This window comes from Geotrypetes seraphini, chromosome 11, assembly GCF_902459505.1.
Source record: "Geotrypetes seraphini chromosome 11, aGeoSer1.1, whole genome shotgun sequence".
Classification (NCBI taxonomy): Eukaryota; Metazoa; Chordata; class Amphibia; order Gymnophiona; family Dermophiidae; genus Geotrypetes; species Geotrypetes seraphini.
The window spans coordinates 7,570,665-7,593,800 of NC_047094.1; the positions used below are offsets into that span (position 1 = coordinate 7,570,665).

The window sequence follows — 23,136 nt, forward strand, 5'->3', positions numbered from 1 at the left end:
TCAAGCTCCTTCCAATCCTTCCGCAAACACTTGAAAACTTGGCTCTTTCCACAAATCTAATCTCTAGTACCCTGTCCCTCTCTATCTTCTCAGTCCCTCTCCTATATCCCTTCATTGTAGTTCCTTTCCTCTTAACTTCTGTAAACCGTGCCGAGCTCTGCGCTTGCGGAGATGGCGCGGTATACAAACCTAAGGTTTAGTTTAGTTTAGTTTAGTTTGGTTGGATGGGCTGAGAACTTTTCAGCACCCCCTGGTATATAATAAAAGTGAGCCAAGTACAGGACAATCAAGCCTTTGTGACATCACTGATGAGGTTGGCTCTTATTGGTGGAATGAGGCATTATGACATCACAATCTCAGCTCTTTACACTACCAGGAGGTGCTGAAAAGTTCTCGGCCCAACCAAGAAGAGAATGATCTGGACAGGGTTCAATCAATGGTCTGAAACAAGGTCAAAACAGAGAATTTCCTTTCTGAAAAAATTGGCACTTAACGAAATAAGAGAACTCTTTTCAGCTCCAGCAGCAAAAATAATGCTCAGAATTCAGGAAGTTGGTAGGGCTGAGAACTTTTCAGCACCCCCTGGTAAGTGCTGGATATTGACACTTAACCAATCAGGTTGTGACTCTGCCCAAAATACCTAGTTTGCAGTTAAGCACTAAGCAGCTATTTAGTCAATGACAGCGAATAAAGATCCGAACGGTCCATCCAATCTGCCCTCTCATTAAATTAAAATGGTCAAGGGCTGCTGAAAATTACTGGCTAGCTCTGAAGGGATGATTTAACCTGCCAGGAAACATTTCTGGCCGGTTAAATTGCTTAATCTATTGACCCTTCTTTCGTTTCCCCTGTCTTTAATGGGATTTTAAAATTTTATTTAGGGTTTTCCATGTAGAATTCTTTTATTTATTTAGATTTTGGGAATCGATGTCAACAGTGCTCACTATAGTGTAAGTCACTCTTTTACACAAACAGCAGACACTGGGACTCATTACTGTTCACTATCAGGCTATAGTGAATACTACAATATGGACTCGTGTTGTACCCTATTGATCTATAGTGTGCACTACCGATGACACAAAAAAACAAATTGGAGGGTGGAGGGGGGGGAATGTTCTCTCATTTGGGTTAAAAATATTCTGAAAAGACGTGCAAAATTTCATCCCTGGCCACTAGCAAATGAATACTATTGTCCACTGCCCTCACACTTGTCCTGTACATCCAAGACCTCCTTATCCCTGTGGCCTACGTCTCTCTAGTCACGTCTCAGCATGAATCAGGGGAGGGGGGGGGAGGCAGCTGCATTTTACAAGATGATATCTGTCTTGAAGGTGACTTGAGCTTTTGACCGCAAAAGGGTGAACAGGAGGCCTTTACCAGCGTAGGCCAACTCCTGAATTCAGCCTGAGACCTTGTTAGCAGTGCAAGGGGTGCGAAATATTTTGTAACGATGACATGTACAAATTGTAGACTGTGAGAGACTCATTACCAACGCCTGAAGTCAGCAAGACGCCATTGAATGTCCGCGCTTGGCATTAAGGGCTTGGCAGGACCGCATTAGCCTGTGCAAGAGGTATCACAGTGGCCTTCATTCTCATTCCCCTTGGTAATTTACGATGATAGGTGCCACGCTCTCCTGAGTCTTGCTCATCTGGAATCTGCTCACAAGTAGTGCGCTCTGTCACATGGCACCAGCCACTATACCAGCCAGTGGCGTAGCAAGGATGAGAGGTGCCCGGGATGGTGGTGCCCCTCCCCCCCCCTGTCTCCGCCCCCCCCACCTTTCCCTAATCCCACCTGCCGCACGTATAGTTGAAGTTGGCACTCGCAACGGTCAGCAACCCGTCGGCTCTCCCTCTGATGTTACTTCCTAGGCATGGCACCCGGAAATGACATCGGTGGGAGAGCCGACGGGGGGTCGCGAAGAGCACGTTGTTGACTGCTGCGAGCGCCAACTTCAACTAGAGGTACGGGGGAAGGGGGCCAGAGCGTGGAGGGGATGAATGGGACGTGGCGGAGGTGGGTTGAAGGAGGGGTGCCAGCGCCCACACCATCATGGCGCCTGGGGCAGACCACCCCCTTAGCCCCCCCCCCCCCTATTACTACGTCACTGATACCAGCAGCCTCCATCCCAACAGAAGCATGTGGCAGTGAGGTTCAGTGCTCTCGCCAGAGAGATTTCTCCATATCCAAGACTTCTGTCTTCATCTCATGCACTGGCGTATTAAGGGAGGGGTGGGGCGGACCGCCCTGGGCACTGTCTTGGTGGTGGTACCGGCACCTCTCCTCCTCTCTGTCCCTTCCCCCTATACTTCTTTGCCTCTTCACCAATGTGAGCAGCGCTTCCAACCTGTTGCTTGCGCCAGCCTTGGCTTTCCTTCTGGCATCAGAGGGAGAGCTGAGGCTGGCATGGGTAGGGTTACCAGAAGTCCGGCCGGCTTTTCAAAACCCGGCACTTTGTCTGGGTTTTGAAAAGCTTCCTCAAATCGCGTCAGGGATTATCGCGTGACATTGGCGCATGCGCGGATTTCTCCATGCCTAGCGCAATTTGCGGCCAAGAGTGGGGAGCAGCAGACAAGAGCAGGCGGGGGAGGGGCGTGACTGGGGGCGGGATTAGGACAGGCATGGGCGGGACTGGGGGGGCGGGTTTAGGGGGGTCCGGATTTTCCAATTGGCCTGGCCAGTAATTTAGAGATGCTACTTGCGCCAGCGAAGTTAAAGTGGTACAAGGAAGGGAGGACACACACGTATGGAGCGCCACTGTTCCAGGCACCTCCTACACTCGCTACGCCACTGGTCTTTCACATTATTTTAGTTTTTGTGTGCTGAGCACAAAATGTTCCAGCCCTCTGCAAATCTAGTCCTGGGCTGGAAACGAAATGGTTAATAATGGCATCTTGAGCACCAGACACAGTAATGAAAATGCAATGAGCCCCAATCAAGTTTGTTTATCCAGCTTGCACTCATTAAGGTATGAGATCTTGGGTGGAAAATGCCCAAAAACAATGGGGTAAATATTTATCCAGCAGCGGTGAGCATAATTTCCAGCCGCTTTCAGCGTTACCCTTCAATATTCAACGCCAGGCTATGTCTGGGCTCCAATATTGAATATCCAGCTATGTGTGGCTGGCTCTCTCTTATGCACAGGGTTACCGTATGGCTCCAGCGAAAGGAGGATGGGCTCAGACATCCGGGTTTTACTTCCATTGCTTTCGGTGGAAGTAAAACCCGGATGCCTGAATCCGTCCTCCTTTTTCTGGAGCCATATGGTAACCCTACATATGCGGCTAAGTGCAACATTCAGCACTTAACCTCCCAAGCGAAAGTAGACAAAGATAGGACTGAGATGCACGTGGTCCGATTTCTCCAGTTAACTTAAGTGCAACGCCATCCCTGGACCATCCACAAAATAACTGGCTACGTTAGTACTTAATGTGATATTTAGAAGGACTGACAGTTTACGTTCCATCAAATGTCAGTAGCTAGCCACACACAAGCCATTTAGCCAGCCAAGAGTCCCTCCTTTAGGTTAAATCATTGAATATCGACCTAAATGAGTTTACTCTTGAGAAAGTTGTATCCTGTACAATCCAGATAATTTAACACAAAGGAGAGATTAATAACGAGATCACATTGAAAGCTGTAAATGAGATCAGAGGTAGTAACGAGTGATGATCCACTACGTTTTCACGCTGGAGTCCGTCTTCTGGTCTTCAAATCCTGTGCTGCTTGCTTGTCTTCTCGTCGGGACGTCCGATCCCTCGCAAGTCCTATGCTCACTTTCTGTGTTCATCCTATTCTTGCAGTGTGCAACGATGAAAACCCCTGTGAAGGCCTGAGCAGGCACGCCACCTTTGAAAACTTTGGGATGGCCTTTCTTACCCTTTTCAGAGTCTCTACTGGTGACAACTGGAACGGAATAATGAAGGTATACAACTTCTGCTTTGGAGTTGGCGCTTGTGATGGTGCCCTTTAGAGAAAAGTTTGCTATAAAAATGTAACCACGCACGAAACTAATGCTTGGGCTTAGGTGACCCAACTTGAATGCTCTGGGGGCTGACAATTCTGCCTTTCTTCTATGTTTTTAAAAATGGCCAAATCCCTTTCCTGTTACAGTGGATTCCATATTATAGTGTCTCTTTGCAGACTAGAATGAGAGAGGGTAATTAGCATAGAGATTTACCCAAGCATACTGGCCTGACGGAGAGCTGTGAGGTAAAAGGCCTGGTCTGGAGAAACCAGGGAGGCCAAAGGAACAACCAGAGGCACTAGTGTGGCAAAAGTATTTTATTAAAAATACAAGGCCCTTGAGTCGGTCCAGAGGAAGGCTACTAAAATGGTGCATGGTCTTCGTCCTAAGACTCATGGGGACAGACTTAAAGATCTCAATCTCCCACCTTTGGAGGAAAGGTGGGAGAGGGGAGATATGATAGAGATGTTTAAATACCTACGTGGCGTAAATGTGCTTGAATTGAGTCTCTTTCATTTGAAAGGAAGCTCTGGAATGAGAGGGCATAGGATGAAGTTAAGAGGTGACAGGCTCAGGAGTAATCTAAGGAAATACATGCATGGAACAGTCTCCCGGAAGAGGTGGTGGAGACAGAGACTGTGTCTGAATTTCAAGAAAGCATGGGACAGGCAAGTGGGATCTCTTAGGGAGAGGAGGAGATAGTAGATGCTGCGGATGGGCAGACTGGACGGGCCATTTGGCCTTTATCTGCCATCATGTTTCTATGACCTCACAATGCAGGTGTAAAGAGCCTTAGCCTATAAGAAGAGGAGATGCATATGTTAAGAGCCTTAGCCAATAGGGAGAGGAGGAGAGAGTGGATGCTGCGAATGGGCCATTTGGCCTTTATCTGCCATTGTGTTTCTATAACCATAAAGCTCTATGACCTCACAATGCAGGTGTAAAGAGCCTTAGCCTATAGGAAGAGGAGATGCAAATGTTAAGAGCCTTAGCCAATAGGGAGAGGAGGAGATGGTGGATGCTGCGGATGGGCCATTTGGCCTTTATCTGCCATCAGGTTTGTATGACATCACAATGCAGGTGTAAAGAGCCTTAGCCTATAGGAAGAGGAGATGCAAATGTTAAGAGCCTTAGCCAATAGGGAGAGGAGGAGAGAGTGGATGCTGCGGATGGGCCATTTGGCCTTTATCTGCCATCATTTGTCTATGCTTGTCTGCAACCCTGTCAGGAAGATTTCTGTTAAATACCCATTTTGCCATGCTATACATCTTCGCGTGAAGTTCATTGGATGTTTAATCCCTGATGCAGGGCAGCCCCCAAAGCACGGCAGCGTCGGACTTTGTATTTTTTAAAAGACCTTTGCCACATAGTGTTGCCTCTGGTTGTTCCTTCGGCCTCCCTGCCTTCTCCAGACTAGGGTGCGCTCTCTTTTCCCTTCTGACTTGACTGCCTCTCTTATTGGGAAGACCTGTCCGAATGCTGCTGTTTCTTCTAACATAAGCTCCCTGCATTTTTTCTCTTTGAATATTAGCTCACATCTTTCTCAGTAGATTTAGGAAAATGACATGCACAGGGAGCATCCCCGGTTTACAATGGCCCTGTACACATTAGGCTCTTTAATGAAAGTTTATCAGGCATTAATCTGTGGAAAAAGCTAAAGCTTGCCATCTCCTGCTATTGCAAATTCATAAGATAGGGAAATATGATCATGTTACTCCCCTTCTGAAAGAAGCCCATTGGCTCACTTATAAAACTCTCATGCTGGTCTTTAAGCTTTTCAGGACCATAAGGATCGTAGGCCAATTTTTGTGGTTTTGACGACATTTTTAGGGTAAAAAGGGCTTGCAGATGCCAAAAAATTGATTTTTTTTTGTGAAATATCATTATTTTTTTTTAAAAAAATCACACTTCTGGCTTATGGACAGTGTGGCAAGTGAATCTTCTCGTCAATCTGGCAACGACGCTAATGAATGAATGTCGGAACCAGTTTGTTTACATAAAGGCAGTATCCTATGGAATCCGTACATATCAAATTTAGAACGGTAGACTATCCCAATCAAAATTTATAGGATTTTAAAGTTATGGGACAAATATGTCCCTTGGTCCTGAAAGGGTTAAAATCAAACTCTCGCGTCTTCCACCCTTTCTGGATAAACTCATCATCCCTCTCTGCCCTTCCCCGGACTCTCAGATCAGCACATCAGAACCTACTCTCTGTCCCCTCCATCAAAGAATTCTATTACACCAGGAAAACTAACTTCTCCGTGGTCGCCCCAACTTTATGGAATGCCTTGCCATCCCAACTCCGCCGCGAAAATCTTCTTGACAAATTCAAGACTAAACTAAAAACGTTCCTATTTCAAGATGGATAGGCAAATGGCTGGAGAACAGAAACACAGAGAGTGGGCATAAATGGGAAGTTCTCCGAATGGGAACAAGTGACTAGCGGCGTACCCCAGGGCTCGGTGTTTGGACCCATCTTATTTAATGTTTTCATAAATGACCTAGAAGAAGGAATATCCAGTGAAATCATCAAGTTCGCAGACGACACAAAGCTATGCCGGGCAATCAGATTGCAGAGAGACAGACCTTTCACCCTTTAAAAAAATTTTAAAATCTTATCTTTTTAAAGATGCATTCAACCTTTCACTTATTGACCAATAACCAGAAATCTTATGTTTTTTTTATTTTACCCTCCCTCTCGTTTACTTCCCTCCTGTTTTTTCGCTCTAACAAGGAATTGTAACTTTTCCCCCCTATCCTCCACGATTCATGTTAGTCTTATTTTGTAAGTCTGAAGTTACTCTTTCTGTATCCACAACCCTGTTTTTATAAAGTTGTACATCGCTTACTAAATTAAATAAGCGATCCATCAAATACTAATAAAAAACTTGAAACAGCGAAGAACTCCAGAGCGACTTAAATCAATTGGAGAAGTGGGCAGACAAATGGCAGTTGAAGTTTAATGTGGAAAAGTGCAAAGTGATGCATCTGGGCAGAAAAAATAAAGATCACAAGTATAGTATGTCAGGTGTAACTCTGGAAAAGACCGAACAGGAAAGGGACCTGGGTGTACTGATAGGACCCTGAAGCCGTCAGCGCAATGTGCGGCGGCAGCGAAGAAAGCAAATAGAATGCTAGGCGTGATAAAGAAGGGAATTACGAGTAGATCAGAGCCATGGTCAGACCGCACCTGGAATACTGCGTCCAGCATTGGTCCCCATACCTAAAGAAGGATATAAAACTGCTAGAGAGGGTGCCGAGACGAGCAACGAAGCTAGTGAAAGGTATGGAGAACCTGGACTACGAGGAACGACTTAGGAGACTGGGGTTGTTCTCCCTCGAGAAGAGGAGACTGCGGGGGGGACCTGATCGAGACTTTCAAAATACTGAAAGGATTCGACATAATAGAGCAGGGAAAGCAGCTATTTACAATGTCCAATGTGACACGGACAAGAGGACACAGTCTGAAGCTGAGGGGGGACAGGTCCAGGACGAATATCAGCGAGTGGTGGACGCCTGGAATGCTCTCCCGGAGGAAGTAATTGCAGAATCCACCGTTCTAGGATTTAAGGGTAAACTAGATACACATCTCCTTAGGAGTGGCATAGAGTGACACGGGTAAGGGTATATTAGGTGCACCTCTCCCTTGGGAAGCATACAGTGACATGGGGACTTGATCCATGCCAGGGCACACCTGGCGGGGCCTCCGCGTGTGCGGATCACCGGACTTGATGGGCCCAGGGTCTGATCCGGAGATGGCACTTCTTATGTTCTTATGTAAGATGAATTCCACAGCTCCTAAACTTCTCATTCTCAAAAGTCTGCCAAACGCTTTTAAGAAGCGACCCAACCCCTAATGTTACATCCCTTCTCCCTTCCTTTTCTTTTAAACTTAAATTTTTTTTTCTAAACAATGTAATTTTCTACCCCCCCCCCACACACACACACCTTTTTCTTTTACCCCCACTTTCATGTTTGTCTTTGTAAAATGTCTTTTAATTTTCACTTTTCCCCCTCCTATAAGTATTATTTTAATCCTTTATTTTATTTTAGCATTGTAAACCGGCTAGATGCTTGTCGATGGTCGGTATATTAAAAATAATAAAACCTGAAACTTGAAACACCCATATAGAAATAAAGTGTGAATATTAGTGTTTTCTTAATGTGAAGAGGGGCTTCTGTCAACTCCTGGTGTCCATTGCATCTCACGCCTCTTTCACCTTTTCCTCCTGCTCAGGACACGCTCCGAGAGTGCAGCAGTGATGACAAACATTGCCTGACCTACCTGCCCTTCATCTCGCCGGTCTATTTCGTCACCTTTGTTCTGATCGCGCAGTTCGTCCTGGTGAACGTCGTGGTGGCTGTGTTGATGAAGCACCTGGAGGAGAGCAATAAGGAGGCCAAGGAGGACGCCGAGATGGACGCCGAGATCGAAATGGAGATGTCGCGAGGGCTGACGTCCCCCAGCAGCGCCGATAGCTGCATCCCTGGCAAGGCCAACAGTCCGAGCCACGACACGCCGGAACTAGAGATGCCGACAAAGCAAGCTATGGTAAGCAAGACCAGCAGCTGATAGAGCTATGGCCAGTTCTCGCATATCGTCCAGTTTCTCCCCCTCTGAGCCCCCTCTGAGAAACAACCGCACAGTGCTGCAGTAGTCAGGGGGGGGGGGGTGTCTCTTGTGCTGCTGAATATCTGGGGAAAGTCCACTGAGCAGGGTTTAAGGGGGCAGGTTTTCTCTTGTGGTTAACCCCGCTGCTGGCTAGCAACACTTATAAATCTTGCATAAAAGTCCTGCTGCTATTTGTATATTTTCGTATAAGATTCAGAATGCCGCGGCTAAGCTTATTTTCGCAAAAAGCAAATTCGACCATGTCTCACCACTCCTGTCCAAGCTTCACTGGCTTCCAGTGCCCTCCAGGGTCCTCTTTAAATGTGCCTGCTTAGCCTTCAAGATCCTACACGGCATCCTTCCTCCCGTTATTCCACTCTTTTGGAATTCCTCATACCCTAATTCCACCAGATCCTCCCAAAAATTAAAACTATCATTCCCTTCTACAAAAGGTATATCCCGCGCAGGAAAACTAGGAACATCCCTCCCCTTTAGAACCACAGAACTCTGGAACAACCTCACATCCCCGCTCAGAAATTCAAGCTCCCTCCAACTTTTCCGCAAACACCTGAAAACTTGGCTCTTTTCCAAAATGTAACACCGCCCCCCTCTCTGGTACCCTGGCCCCTCTATACCCTCTTAGTTCCTATCCTATAACCCTTCATTGGAGTTCCTTTCTATCCTAACTCTGTAAACCGTGCCAAGCTCTACGCCTACGGAGATGGCACGGTATACAAACCTAAAGTTTAGTTTAGTTTAAGATTAAGGTTACCAGATTTGTTCTTCAAAATATGAGGCTGTGTGGCCCCGCACCGTTCCGCCCTCTAACCCCGGCCCCGCACAAACCTCATCTCTTCAGGGCTGCGTCTGGAGGGTCTCTGCACAAGCGATGACATCACCCGCGTGCGCGCATACCTGTGATGTCACTGCATCGCATCTGCGCGTGCTCAAAGGCCCTCCAGGCGCGGCACCGAACTCAACGCTTTTCAAAACCCTGGCCAGCTGCCGAATTTTGAAAACCCATCCAGACAGTCCTCTAGAGCAGTGGTTCCCAACCCTGTCCTGGAGGAACACCAGGCCAATTGGGTTTTCAGGCTAGCCCTAATGAATATGCATGAAGCAAATTTGCATGCCTATCACTTCCATCATATGCAAATCTCTCTCATGCATATTCATTAGGGCTAGCCTGAAAACCCGATTGGCCTGGTGTTCCTCCAGGACAGGGTTGGGAAGTCTAGAAAGAGGACAGGTCCGGGTAAATCCGGACCTCCGGTAACCCTAGATCAGATAACAGGCAATCCTAGCGCTGCCCACATAGCGGTGTGGTTATCAGCGCTGAATATTCAGTGGTTGACCTGGATATTCCATGCAGTGCCCAGACGTGGCCCGGGATTTCGTATTGGGTTTCTTTCACCTGGCAGTGGGCAGCATTTAGAAAACAATCTTGCCTCCTGCAACATGTTGACCGGTACATAGTCCAAAGCGCGCGCCGACAAAGGCGCGCCGAGACACCTGAGCGCAAGGCGGAAGCCCGCGCCTTAGAAAAACAGTGTTTTAAGGGGCTCCGACGGGGGGTGTCGGTGGGGAACCCACCCCCACTTTACTGAATACAGATCACGCCGGCATTGTGCGGCGTTGTGGGAGGTTTGGGGGGTTGTAACCCCCCTCATTATACTGGAAACTTAACTTTTTCTCTGTTTTATAGGGAAAAAGTGAAATTTTCAGTATAATGTGGGGGATTACAACCCCCACAACGCCGACGCGATCTGTATTCAGTAAAGTGGGGGGATTCCCCCACACACACACACTCCCTTTCGGAGCCCCTTAAAACATTGGTTTTTTTCGGCGCGGGCTTCCACCTTGCGCTCAGTTGTCTCGACGTGCGCTTTTGACCTTTCACCTGTTGACCGGACTGAGCTTTTATGCCCTTAAAAGCTCTAATTAGCTGTAAGAAGCCGTAAGAATAATGAGACGCAGTTCCCATGTTCTGCCTGTATCACACACTTTCTGTTCTCTTCATCATCTGAGCTATTCAGCCTAATGGGTGGCTAATTCTGTAACTCTGCTTGGTGACAAAGAGGAAGGCAGCCAGAAGCATATTTATCTCTTTTAAATTCTTGAAAGGGATGCTTGTTTTCTGCTACGCAGACACAAATGTTTTCTCAAAACCTCTGGAGTCGCGTCTGTAAACAGAGCGAGCTGCAGCTTAAAAAAAGATAAATCGGCGCTTTTGGTGTCCTCTGTGTTGGATTTTCCTCGGGGGAGGGAGCTCTGGTTTTGATTTGCAAAAGGTAACCGCTTAAAAAAGTTCTCAGCGGACGCTCTGTGCACCAGAAACAGAAAGGCATTTTCAGATAACGCAGCTGGCGATTGCTTCAGTGAGACGATTTCTCTTGCAACTCAGTGGAAAAGAGAGCAGACTGCCTGGCTCATGAAAATGATCAGTTTCAACGTGATAAGATCTGACGGGGCTCCACTGAAAACAAAAACCACACTTTGTCAAAGGAGGAGACGGAAGACATTACCCCCAAAGTTCAGAGATTGTCATGGCTGTTGAACTCTTGAGATTTGTCATTTGAATTTAATACAAAGTATTATAACCCCCAACTTTCAGCCAAATGTTGTACACTGCACAATGCATGTATTGTGTAAAAAATGATCAGCAATTGACAGAAAAAAATCCCCTCCCCCGCCTCCCCCACGCCGACCAATCCCCAAATTCACCACCGCCACCTCCCCCACCCCCACCTAAAGTCTGATTTGCACTGACAGGCTGATGTTCAAAACTCCGGCATTGTACGGAACAGCGCCTGTCCAGTGCTGCGGGCAGGGCAGGATTAACCAATAGGCTAAGTAGGCACGTGCCTAGGGCCCGAAATGGTCAGGGGAGCCTGATGAAGGAAGGCATCAACATTGTTTTTTGCAAACGCCGATAGGCCCCTCCAGCATCGATCGGCCCCCCCCCTCCCATCGACGGAAAGTAAGACAAGCAAGCAACGCGGGTAAGAAAGGCAACGGGAACTGTAATTGTGCAAGCGGTGCTGCTTGCCCAAAGCTTCCCTCGGACGCAGCTTCCTGTTTCCGCCTGGGTGCATGGTGGGGTGGGGGCGGGGTAGGGGGGCCCAGTGTACTTGGGTGCCTAGGGGCCCTCGACAAATTAATCCTGCCCTGGCTGCGGGAACAGCGCCGAAAAATAGCTCCCCAATGCTCAACCGTGAAAAGATGGAAATAATGTGCGCAGTTTTTGACTGAAAGCAAGGGGGGGGAACATGTGGTTTTGGGGTAAATGCAGCTCACGTATGCATGCGCCAAGCAAACCCGGAAGCACTGTTCGGCGCCTTTAAATATAAGCTTTTTGATTATTAGTGTTATTTATTTAATTAATTTATATTCCACTTATAACTGAAGAAGTCCACAAGATAAAACATACATAAGAATAAACAATAGAACAAAAATTAAAAATAAACATTGCATACAGAGAAATTTGCCTGGAAAGCTTAGATTTAAGCACAATGTGTATGTTCACTTTTGGGTTTACTCTGCCTCGCACACATTCGTTTCCCTTGGTTGAGCTGAGAACTTTTCAGCACGCCCTGGTAGTGTAAAGAGCTGAGATTGTGATGTCATAATGCCTCATTCCACCAATAAGAGCCAACCTCATCAGTGATGTCATACTGGCTTGATTGTCCTGTACTTGGCTGACTTTCATTACATATCAGGGGGTGCTGAAAAGTTCTCAGCCCAACCCACCAACTTCCGAAATTCTGAGCGCCATTTTGTCACTGGAGCTGAAAAGAGCGTTCTCTTATTTCATTAAGTGCCAATTTGCTGAAACAAAATTCTCTGTTTTGACCTTGTTTCAGATCATTGATTGAACCATATCCAGGTCATTCTCTTCTTGTTTGGGATGAGAACTTTTCAACACCCCCTTGGCAGTGTAAAGCGTTTCAGTCTCTGGCAACCAGAGCTGAGATTGTGATGTCATAATGCCTCATTCCACCAACAAGAGCCAACCTCATCAGTGATGTCACAATGGCTCGATTGTCCTGAAATCCCCTCTGCCCTCCAACCCAGCCAGCAGATTAACCCTTCCCCTTAACTGTATCCATGCCATCCTCCTGTTTGTTAGTTTAGATTGTAAGCTCTTTTGAGCAGGGACTGTCTTCTTTGTAACTCTGTATAGCGCTGCATTCGTCTGGTAGCGCTATAGAAATAATTCATAGTAGCAGTGTGAAGAGTTTCAGTCTTTGGGAAGGAGAGCTGAGATTGTGATGTCATAATGCCTCATTCCACCAATAAGAGCCAACCTCTTCAGTGATGTTACAATGGCGTGGCTCACTTTTATTACATACAAGGGGGTGCTGAAAAGTTCTCAGCCCAACCAACCAACTTCCAAAATTCTGAGCGTTATTTTGCCACTGGAGCTGAAAAGAGTGTTTTCTTATTTCGTAAGTTCCAATTTGCAGAGATGAAATTGTAAGTTTTGATATTGTTTCAGATCATTGATTGAGCCATATCCACGTTATTCTCTTCTGGGTTGGGCTGAGAACTTTTCAGCACCCCCCTCGTAACCACTTTTCATTTTGGCGGCTAACCAGTTATTATCAATGACACTAACCTTTTAAGTGCTACTAAAATGAGCGGTTAGCCCCAAAGTGGCAATTTGACAAACCAGGGGCCATTTCAGGTCAGTTAAATTGCATTGAAAATCAACCCCCAAATGTTATCTGAAGAGTGGCTAAATATTGCCACTGCTGGATAATTTTTCATCCCACCCTCCCTCCACCCTAAACCTAGTCCCATATTAAACAGATGGTATTGGACCCTTCAGAACATCTAGAACGAGGCCATTGCAACAATGACTTGGAAAGCAAATAGGTATGGAATGAGAGAGATTTCAATGTCAAGAAGTGATTAATCTTCATAAACTCAGGACTAACCCAAGTTCTTGTCCTACTGGTTTGCAGGATAATGCTGCTTACATGAAAGGAAGGAGGGAGTCGCAGAATCTGCTCACCGTGCGAAAGATTGCCATATCCAGGATGCACTCGTTACCCAATGATAGCTATATGTTCCGCCCTGTCATGCCAGCCAAAGCCCCTTACCCACTTCATGAAGTGGAGGCAAATGAGGAGAAATCGCCAACAGGTAAGAAATGGGAAAAGATCAGACAGCGGGATTCACTTTCCTCCTCTAGGCCATTGGGGTGCCAGTAGGGTGGAAGCACATAGAAAGGCCTCAAGCAAACCGATGTTGCCACCACTGTGTCCATGAGGCTGAAAGGGATCTCATGCATAAAAGTCCTTCTTTCATGGTTTGGCAGGCCAGAGTAGCTAGTTTGTGGGGGCTCCCCACCCTAGGTCATATGTACTGGAATGGGATGAGCTTCTTTGACTCCTCCAACCAAAATATGTTCAGCTGCACCTGCTTCAGGTTCTACCAACAAAGATATGAATAGAGATCTGGAAGCAGAATAGCAGAGAAACTGGTGAGGTTCCCCCATCCCTACCAGCAAAGATGCAGAGGACTAGAATTGATGGAACAGAGGAAGTCCAGTGCTAAAAATAATGTGAGGTTAACAGCTGAGAGGAGGGGGTGACTGAGGCCAGAGGGTGAAGTTCCTGTGGCATGGAGGGAGGTGTAGAGAGGTGATCAAAGACACACAGGGAGGTGTTACCAAACAGCTGAGGCCGAAGGTCCCTAGAGGGGCTAATGAAGGCCACAGGAAAGGGTTTGCTGGGAGTGAGAGGAGCACAGAGATGCATACTTCAGACATGCCACCAGAAAGTTGTCACTCGGTCTCTGGGATCATGGATGGACCTCCCTTGACATAAACAACAAGCACTTTCAGACACACAGCAATTGTGCCGAGAGAATCCGTTTCTCATGTCTGTGTGACGTAGGTGTTTAAGACCAGACGTTTTTTTATGGCAAACGCCCTCTAGTGGAAATGATAACATAACAGTTGATGAAGCACAACAGATGCTTATCAACAAGAGCGCCTGCTACTGGCTGGAGACGGAGCTGCCACCTTCAAACCATTTTAGCATCATCTGATGGATTTTCTCTTACAAAAATGTTGTAAACCAACCAGATACTTGTGATGGTTGGTATATGAAGCCATAAATAAACTTGAAACTTGAACTTTTATGCCAAAGCAAATGTAGTGGCCATATTAATCCCAGAGAACGGCCATAGCCTAGGTACGCTGGGATACCTTTTAAAAGCCAGCAACAATCTGTTTGTAATTTATGTGCTTCAGAGACCGTGCAGGACCTAACTTCAGAATTCATCAGGAAGCCAAGGTGAGGAGTGGCCTCGTGGTTAGCGCTACAGCCTCAGCACTCTGATGTCATAGGTTTGAGCCCCATGCTTACGATTACCAGATTTCCTCTTTAAAAAGACGCTTTCGGGAATTAGTTTAGCAAAAATCTATGGATTTATTTTGCTCCGTCATTAATTGTTGTGATCTTGGAGAATAAGCATTTCTAGCTACCAGGGGCCCTATCCCTTAATGTTTTCTCCCTTAATTGTTCTTTTCTTATGAAATTGTAGTTCCACCCTATATCCCAGTGGTCTCAAACTCGCGGCCCACCAGGTCCTATTTTGAGGCCCTCGGTATGGTTATCATAATCACAAAAGTAAAATAAAACAGTTTCTTTAGCTATAAATGACAATATTATGATTAAGACTTAGCCAAAAGGAAAGATTTATATACTATAAAGAGTTTTACCTCCTGCAAAATTGTCACTTCTTTAATAAGACATTAACTATTTTTTCTGAGGCCCTCCAAGTCCCAAATGTGGCCCTGCAAAGGGTTGGAGTTGGAGACCACTGGCCTATAGGAAAAGGAGATGCAAATGTTAAGAGCCTTAACCAATAGGGAGAGGAGGAGATAGTGGATGCTGTGGATGGGCCATTTGGCCTTTATCTGCCATCATGTTACTATGTTTCTAACCATAAAGTTCTATGACATCACAATGCAGGTGTAAAGAGCCTTAGCCTATAGGAAGAAGAGATGCAAATGTTAAGAGCCTTAACCAATAGGGAGAGGAGGAGATAGTGGATGCTGCGGATGGGCAGACTGGATGGGCCATTTGGCCTTTATCTGCCATCATGTTTCTATGACCATAAAGCTCTATGACCTCACAATGCAAATGTTAAGAGCCTTAGCCAATAGGGAGAGGAGGAGATAGTGGATGCTGCGGATGGGCCATTTGGCCTTTCTCTGCCATCATGTTTCTATAACCATAAAGCTCTATGACCTCACAATGCAGATGTAAAGAGCCTTAGCCTATAGGAAGAGGAGATGCAAATGTTAAGAGCCTTAACCAATAGGGAGAGGAGGAGATAGTGGATGCTGCGGATGGGCAGACTGGATGGGCCATTTGGCCTTTATCTGCCATCATGTTTCTATAACCATAAAGCTCTATGACCTCACAATGCAAATGTTAAGAGCCTTAGCCAATAGGGAGAGGAGGAGATAGTGGATGCTGCGGATGGGCCATTTGGCCTTTATCTGCCCTCATGTTTCTCTCCTAAGCGGAAACTTGTCAAAAGCGAAGGATTTTAAGCATAGCGATTGTTTTTCAAGATTTCCATGAGCCACAAAATTAAGATCTTAATGGCTTCCAATTAGAAGGATCAAATAAATAAATGTCATGAGAATAAGTCTTTCCTTTCTACAGGATCTGTCACGTCGGTTCATTCTCAGCCTGGGGAGATGGGCTCGATACAGAACCTTCCTGTGGACTGTTGTCTCCTGTCTGCTGTAGTTCCCTGTCCTCAAGAGCCAGATGATCAGCCCAAGATTCCACCTCTACAAGTTCCAGCACAGTCTCCTAGCTTCAACAAGGTGATGCCTGAAGCCATGAACCATCATATTATCTCTGTCTGTCTTCCTAGTTCTTCTTAATCCCAGTCTGCGCTCCTCTTTTAAGGGCCTGGTTTAGTCCAGGAAAGGAAGGGTAGCGTGGAGACCACGGCTCATGGAATTCTTTTTAATCACACTGTGTGTGGGGATGGTTGAGAGTATGTGTGCGTGTACACTTCTCCCTCCATATTCGCGGTTTCAGAAATCACTGTTTCGATTATTCACAGTTTTTAGCTTGCTGGCTCCTCCCCACAAATTATGTCAGCTTGCATAGAGAAATCGCTGATTCTCAGCACTTTCTTCACTGTATTTTGCCTCTCCTTCAGGAACAGACCAGGTCTCCCACCATGTTATTCGCGATGGTTTTTTAATAGAAAGCAGCGAATAACATATGAAAAAGTTATTTGCGTTTTTTTCTGTTTTTGAGGTTCTGTTAATCCCCCATCACAGTGAATACGGAGGGAGAAGTGTACATGCATTTAAGGTTATATTTGCATTGTCTGTATATGAGCAGGTGCTGAGAAGTTCTCAGCCCAACCAAGAAGAGAATGACCTGGATATGGTTCAATCGATGATCTGAAACAAGGTCAAAACAGAGAATTTCGTATATAACACTCTTTTCAGCTCCAGTGGCAAAATAATGCTCAGAATTGAGGAAGTTGGTTGCTTGGGTTGAGAACTTTTCAGCACCCCCTGGTATGTAATAAAAGTGAGCCAAGTACAGGACAATCAAGTCATTGTGACATCACTGATGAGGTTGGCTCTTATTGGTGGAATGAGGCATTATGACATCACAATCTCAGCTCTTTACACTACCAGGGGGTGCTGAAAATTTCTCGGCCCAACCAAGAAGAGAATGACCTGGACAGGGTTCAATCAATGATCTGAAACAAGGTCAAAACAGAGAATTTTGTTTCCGCAAATTGGCACCTAGCGAAATAAGAGAACGCTCAGAATTGAGGAAGTTGGTTGGTTGGGCTGAACAACTTTTCAGCACCCCCTCATATGTATTTCTGTTTTTATCTGGAGGTACTGTACCTATGTGCCTTTGTGTAGGGAATTGGGCTCACAACCAAGGCTGGGACTAGACAAACATCTAGAAGGCCAAACTTTTAAACTGCTCATTCAACTTCTGCACTGAACCAGAATTTCTTAAAGTCGTTTATAATCAAACAGTGGCAAAGAGAACTTCAGGTTCTCCAGTATTTTATTCGCTCATGTAGTCCAGCAATGCTTTTTCCTTTAGGGGAAGGAGTTTGATGTACCCCATTTCTGTGGTTACAATCAAAGCGGTTTACATATTATATACAGAACTTATTTTGCACCGATGGAGGGTTAAGTGACTTGTCCAGAATCACAAGGAACTACAGCGGGAACCAAACCCAGTCACCCCAGTTCTCGGGCTGCTCCACTAACCACTAGGCTACTCCTCCGCTCCTAAACCCTACCACGGGTAGCGGCAGGGGTTAAAAACAGTTCCCTTTAGCACAGTTCATACTGATGGGTAGGGTTACCAGATTTTACGGCAGTAAAATCCGGATCCCCTAGGCCCGCCCAGCTCCACCCATCCCTGCCCCATTACATCTCAGCTCCGCCCTCAGCTCTGCCCCCAGTCCCAACCCCCGCTGCCTGTTGGTCGGGCGGCAGGCATCCGCACATGCGCGGATGCCCCCTCCAGCTGCAATTTCTTTTCAAAAGCCAAAGTGCCGGGTTTTGAAAAGCAATCCGGACCCCTGGACATGTCCTCGAAAGGGAGGACGTGTCTGGAGACATCTGGTAACCCCACTAATAGGTGCAGATAGGGTAGCAGTTCTCCTTAATACGATTATCTATGCTGTTATCAGTTAATTATCACTTACAATTTGTTCCCATGCTCTTCTGGGCTCCAACCCTGACCCTATAGATGGGCTGGAATGTGCAGACTCTCTTCAGTTGCAAAATGGTTTATCTCTGAGCCATAAGGAGGATCGATAAGACAGTGTGGGTCTGCTCTGATACGATTTGGGGCCAATTCAAAAAGAGCTATTGATGCACTAAAAAGTCTGCATGCAAATGATTCATGTGGAGGTTCCTTGTCACCCACGACTCTGCCGTCCGATTGATTGCTGTAAGAGCGACTTTCACACATGCACAGAGCTGACAGGGAAAGCCCGAACAGCTGAGAGGCAGGGCTTGAAGCCCTGAAGGCGGCCTTCTGCCACTCAACCTTAGGCGGCTGAGCCAATAAGGGGTCCTGGGCCCCTCCCCATATATTAAAAGGTATAGAAGATGAAAAGGTGAGGACAACTGGAAACAACCACAGCGGCTGAAATCCTCACTGCTCGGATTCAACACCAGGATGGCAATAGGGATTTCAAAGTTATTAATGTCAAAAGCATCCAACAACTGTGTATCTGGCTTCAGCTCATTCCATTGCCTCCTTATGTGGGTGTAACTTGTTTATTTACTTCTCTATTATAGATCCAGAAATAAAAACTAGTTGACAGCATAAATTCTTTTTACTCATCGTTTTAATGCAGTGTCTCTAGCATGCCCCTGCATTAAAACGATGCCATCTCTGGCCATTTAAATCACTTTGAATATCTACGTTTTGCTATTGTTGAAGTATTTTATCGTCTTTCAGCATTTTCAAGACAGAGTACCACCCAAGGCATTACGAGGCTAATTCAACAGGTGTCTAACATGGCTTTTCTTTCTCTTCTCTTTAGGAGGTCATTAGAACAGATTCCGTTGAGCATCAGAATGCGGACGCCAAGGACAGTTTCGGCATGGGACTCCAGGATGCTCTGAAGCCGAAGATGCCATCACAGAGTACGTTGACTCTTCCTTCACTCCACCCTCCGCCACTCTCTGGAGAAGGCATCCAACAACCCTCCTCCTTGTTTTCACCACGTGGAAGATGCTCCAGCGTCCGCACACGCAAGCATGCATACAGCCAGCACAGTATTCCAAGCAGGCCTTCTAGTCGCAACAGTGGTCTCACTGACACTGGAGAATCGTCGGACCTGGCCGATGAAGAGGTCAGGCACATAAACAGCTTAGCAAAGGGCTGGAGAAGACAATCTGAAATCAGGAGCCACTCGGTCTCTCCTTTCATCTCTCCAGGTTCACCTCCACCGGTTCTTCTGAAGACCTGCAACAGCACAACCAGCCTGGCTGAGAGCAACAACAAAGAAAAAGACTTGAAAAAATTTTGCAGTGTTGATACCCAAGGGTTCTTGACCAAGCCTACCTGGGCAGATGACCAAAGAAGGCACTCCATTGAGATCTGCCCATCCATTGATGATGGGGATTCTAGCTTTGGACAACTCAACAATCAGAAGGTTGGCTTTTCAATCCATGCTCAGTCAGAATCTGAGTATATTCATGGTGTTAGAAGGAAGAAAAAAATGAGCCCGCCTTGTATTTCTATAGATCCTCCCATGGAGGATGAGAACAGTACGACCTCGCGTACCAAAGTGTCTGAAAGTAGCATGTTGCTAAGGAGGAGAACCCCTTCCTGTGAATCGACAGCATATAGGGACTCCTTGGACCCTGTAGAAAACCAACCAGGGGACCAGCCTACTAAAATGGACCGACGGGTCCAACCACCCTGTAGAGGTGAGCATTTGGCCATACCAAATTACTCCTTTGATCAGTCAGATGCCAGCTCGTTGAGCAGTCTCTCTGACCTTTTTTCCGATAGCGGCCAGTCTACGCCATCTTCAGTAGCCTCCATAGACTCCCGGCTGGACACCGTGGCACTAGAACTTAAAAATGCGGACCATATACAAATTCATTGTGAAAACACTGAGCAAAAACAAGAGCCTGTGGATGGCACAAAATGCCTCATGGGGAATCAGGGACTTGCCCACACGGCTCACACAACAGAAGAGGAGGTGGACGAACTAGTATAGCTATTAGGAAAAGAGACTCACATGATTTGAAAGGAACCGCCTCACTGAATGGTTTACGGAGCCATTTTCTCTTTATCCCATTCACTGTTTCTTTGCCTCATGGATCTGCAAGAGGAAAAAGGGAATAACAGAAAAGGGATATGCAAACTTTTGGGGAAAGGGAAGGAATGTTATATTTCCCACATAGCCTCAATCACATTGATTCAGGGTCTTTTTTTTTTGTTACTGTTAATTTGTTTTAAGGGAATGTTTGATTTCTTTTTTTCAACCTGGCGCTTTATACTGTGCGATGCTGTGGTTTGCAGGCGTGCCTGGCAGACAGCAGCACAAACATTGTCTGTATATCAGCAGTATAAGAATCAAATAGAACTATTGTTTTTGTGAGGAAAAACAAATTAAAAAAAAAAAAAAAAAGAAAAAGACGTGTCTTCACAATGCACATATTTTTATAGAGAACTCTAAAATTTTGCACACATCAATTCTGAAATGGGAGGTGTTTGTTTTATGTTTTATTCCAACGTAAGATGGGTTCTGTTCATGTCTCTCTTTTTTCTCCCTTTCATTCATTCTTCCCTTCACCCTTCTAGCTTGGCTAAATGTCCACTTCTTCAGTTCCTTTTCTTTTGGTTTGGAGATTTTGATGTGGAGGGTTTTTTTTTTTTGTTTGTTGGTTTGGCGCAGTAATTTAAATAAACACTTCTAACCAAATCTCTACTGACTCGTAGCCAGTGCAATAATAAACTTATTTATTTTGTCTTGACATAGATCCCCGTTTTTTATCTCCCGTTATACCTAATTTCTTTAATGAAGCCAGTTAAACACGGTGTGCGTACAGAACAGTGAAAATACAGGGAAAGCTGCAGAAAACAAATTAAAAAAAAAAAAAAATGATGAATAAGTAATTCTTTTGAGAAATGAATTTTTCTTCATTTAGCCGAAGTAAATTATTAGAACTCAATGGCCTTAGATGATTCACCTCGCGATCCTTTGAGTAAACGGGTGTTTTCTTCATACCTTTTTATTACAAAAACAAGGTGGTATTAACAATGTCCTTTACGGCCTCCCTTGTGTCTGTTTTGACTTCATTGAATTCAACGGAGAGGGAGAGCTAGTTTGCAAGCACAGAACCACCAAAATGCTCAAAGTTGTTGGCGGGAGCTACAACTTCTGCTGTTTTTCCTTTTTTATGCCCACCTGTGACTGGAAATGTTTCCTTATGTAATATGCTGACAGGAACTGTTATGAAGGAACAATAAATCATAATGACATCACAGAGTACTTTGTGCTCTCAGTGGCCAATCAGTGGAATTTCTTTTTCATCCCAGAAGGCCTTGTGTTTATACATTCACTTCTGTTATTTAATGCATTCATTACTCAACAATGTATCTTGTTTCAGCTATATTAAAACTGTATTAACTGTATACATGGATTCCTTCTAATACGTTCTTAGTTCAACAACTGAAGAAGAATATATAGGGTTAGCTGACCTCCTGGTTTCTCCGTATAGGCCACATTTGGGCTACCACTTCAGAGTAGAAGTGGCTTTACAGACAGGGACATCACACGATTGTGCACCATTATCAAAAGGAAAAAAAAATCGATCTATGTGCTGAGTAGAGCGTTTACCCTTTTGACAATTGTGTAAGCTCTTGTACTTTGAAACTGTTTCATAGATAAGTAGTAGATTTAAAACAAACTGGAGAAAATATTTCTTCACACAACGTGTAATTAAACTCTGAAATTCATTGCTAGAGAATGTGGTGAAATCAGTTAGCTTAGCAGGGTTTAAAAAAAAAAGTTTCGGATAATTTCCTAAAAGAGAAGTCCATAGGCCTTCTTGGGGAAAGTCACTGCTTATTCCTAGGAGAAGCAGCATAAAATCTGTTTTACTACTTGAGATCTACAGTAGCTAGGTACTTGGGACCTGGGTTGGCCACTGTTGGAAACAGGATTCTGGGCTTGATGGACCTTCAGTCTGTCCCACTACGGAAATTCTTATGTGAGCCAAGTATAGGACAATCAAGCCATTGTGACATCACTGCTGAGGTTGGCTCTTAGGCATTGGTGGAATGAGGCATTATGACATCAGAATCTCAGCCCTGGAATGTTGATACTATTTGGGTTTCTGGCAGGTACTTTTGACCTGGATTGGCCACTGTTTTAAACAGGATACCGGGCTTGATGGACCTTCAGTCTGTCCCAGTAGGGCAATTCTTATGTGCTTATGATATGGCATAATCCATTTTTATGTACGAGAGTGATCAACTAAAGGGCAATTCTATAAATTGGTGGCTCAGTCTTGGCACACCAATGCCACGTGGTTAGCAACAATTCTGTAAAGGGGTCATGAATTTGATATACCACCTTTTACTCTATTAAGTAAAGTGGGGGGTTCCCTCCCCCACGCCCCCCCCCCCCCCGTCAGAGCCCTAAAGACAGTAATTTTCTGCGGCGCGCACCTCCACGCTGCGCTCAATTGTCTGCGCGCGCCTTTGTCCCTGCACACTTTTGACCTGACACCCTCAAGAAGCAAAAGTTTGAAATAGGCTAAGACCGTACAGAACGGAGAGCTTGCTTGGCCTGATGATACAATGGCAGGCGGTGCTTTCAACTTTCCCTAACTCAGAATCTTTTCCAAGTGGCTTTTTCTTTCTGCTTATTAAACAAGGCCATAAATGGCTCTGAAAATCCCCTACCTAAGAAGGAGGCCTTCGGAAAGCCCTGAACCGTGGCTGGTCCCCCAGTGTCAGCAAACACCTGTGCCGGAGGAATTAGAAGCCAT

General features: G+C 45.6%; 1 protein-coding gene across 1 annotated transcript in view; it reads left to right on the plus strand.

The window, feature by feature from the left end:
* Positions 1-21,263, plus strand: part of CACNA1H (calcium voltage-gated channel subunit alpha1 H) — a 304,694-nt gene extending 283,431 nt beyond the window's left edge. Inside the window, exons 29-33 of the mRNA XM_033914172.1 lie at positions 3,807-3,928; positions 8,211-8,525; positions 13,553-13,733; positions 16,274-16,440; positions 19,167-21,263. Coding sequence (XP_033770063.1) covers positions 3,807-3,928; positions 8,211-8,525; positions 13,553-13,733; positions 16,274-16,440; positions 19,167-20,354 — 1,973 coding nt within the window. The 3' untranslated portion in view covers positions 20,355-21,263. The remainder of the gene's footprint in view (positions 1-3,806; positions 3,929-8,210; positions 8,526-13,552; positions 13,734-16,273; positions 16,441-19,166) is intronic.
* Positions 21,264-23,136: the final 1,873 nt, after the last annotated feature.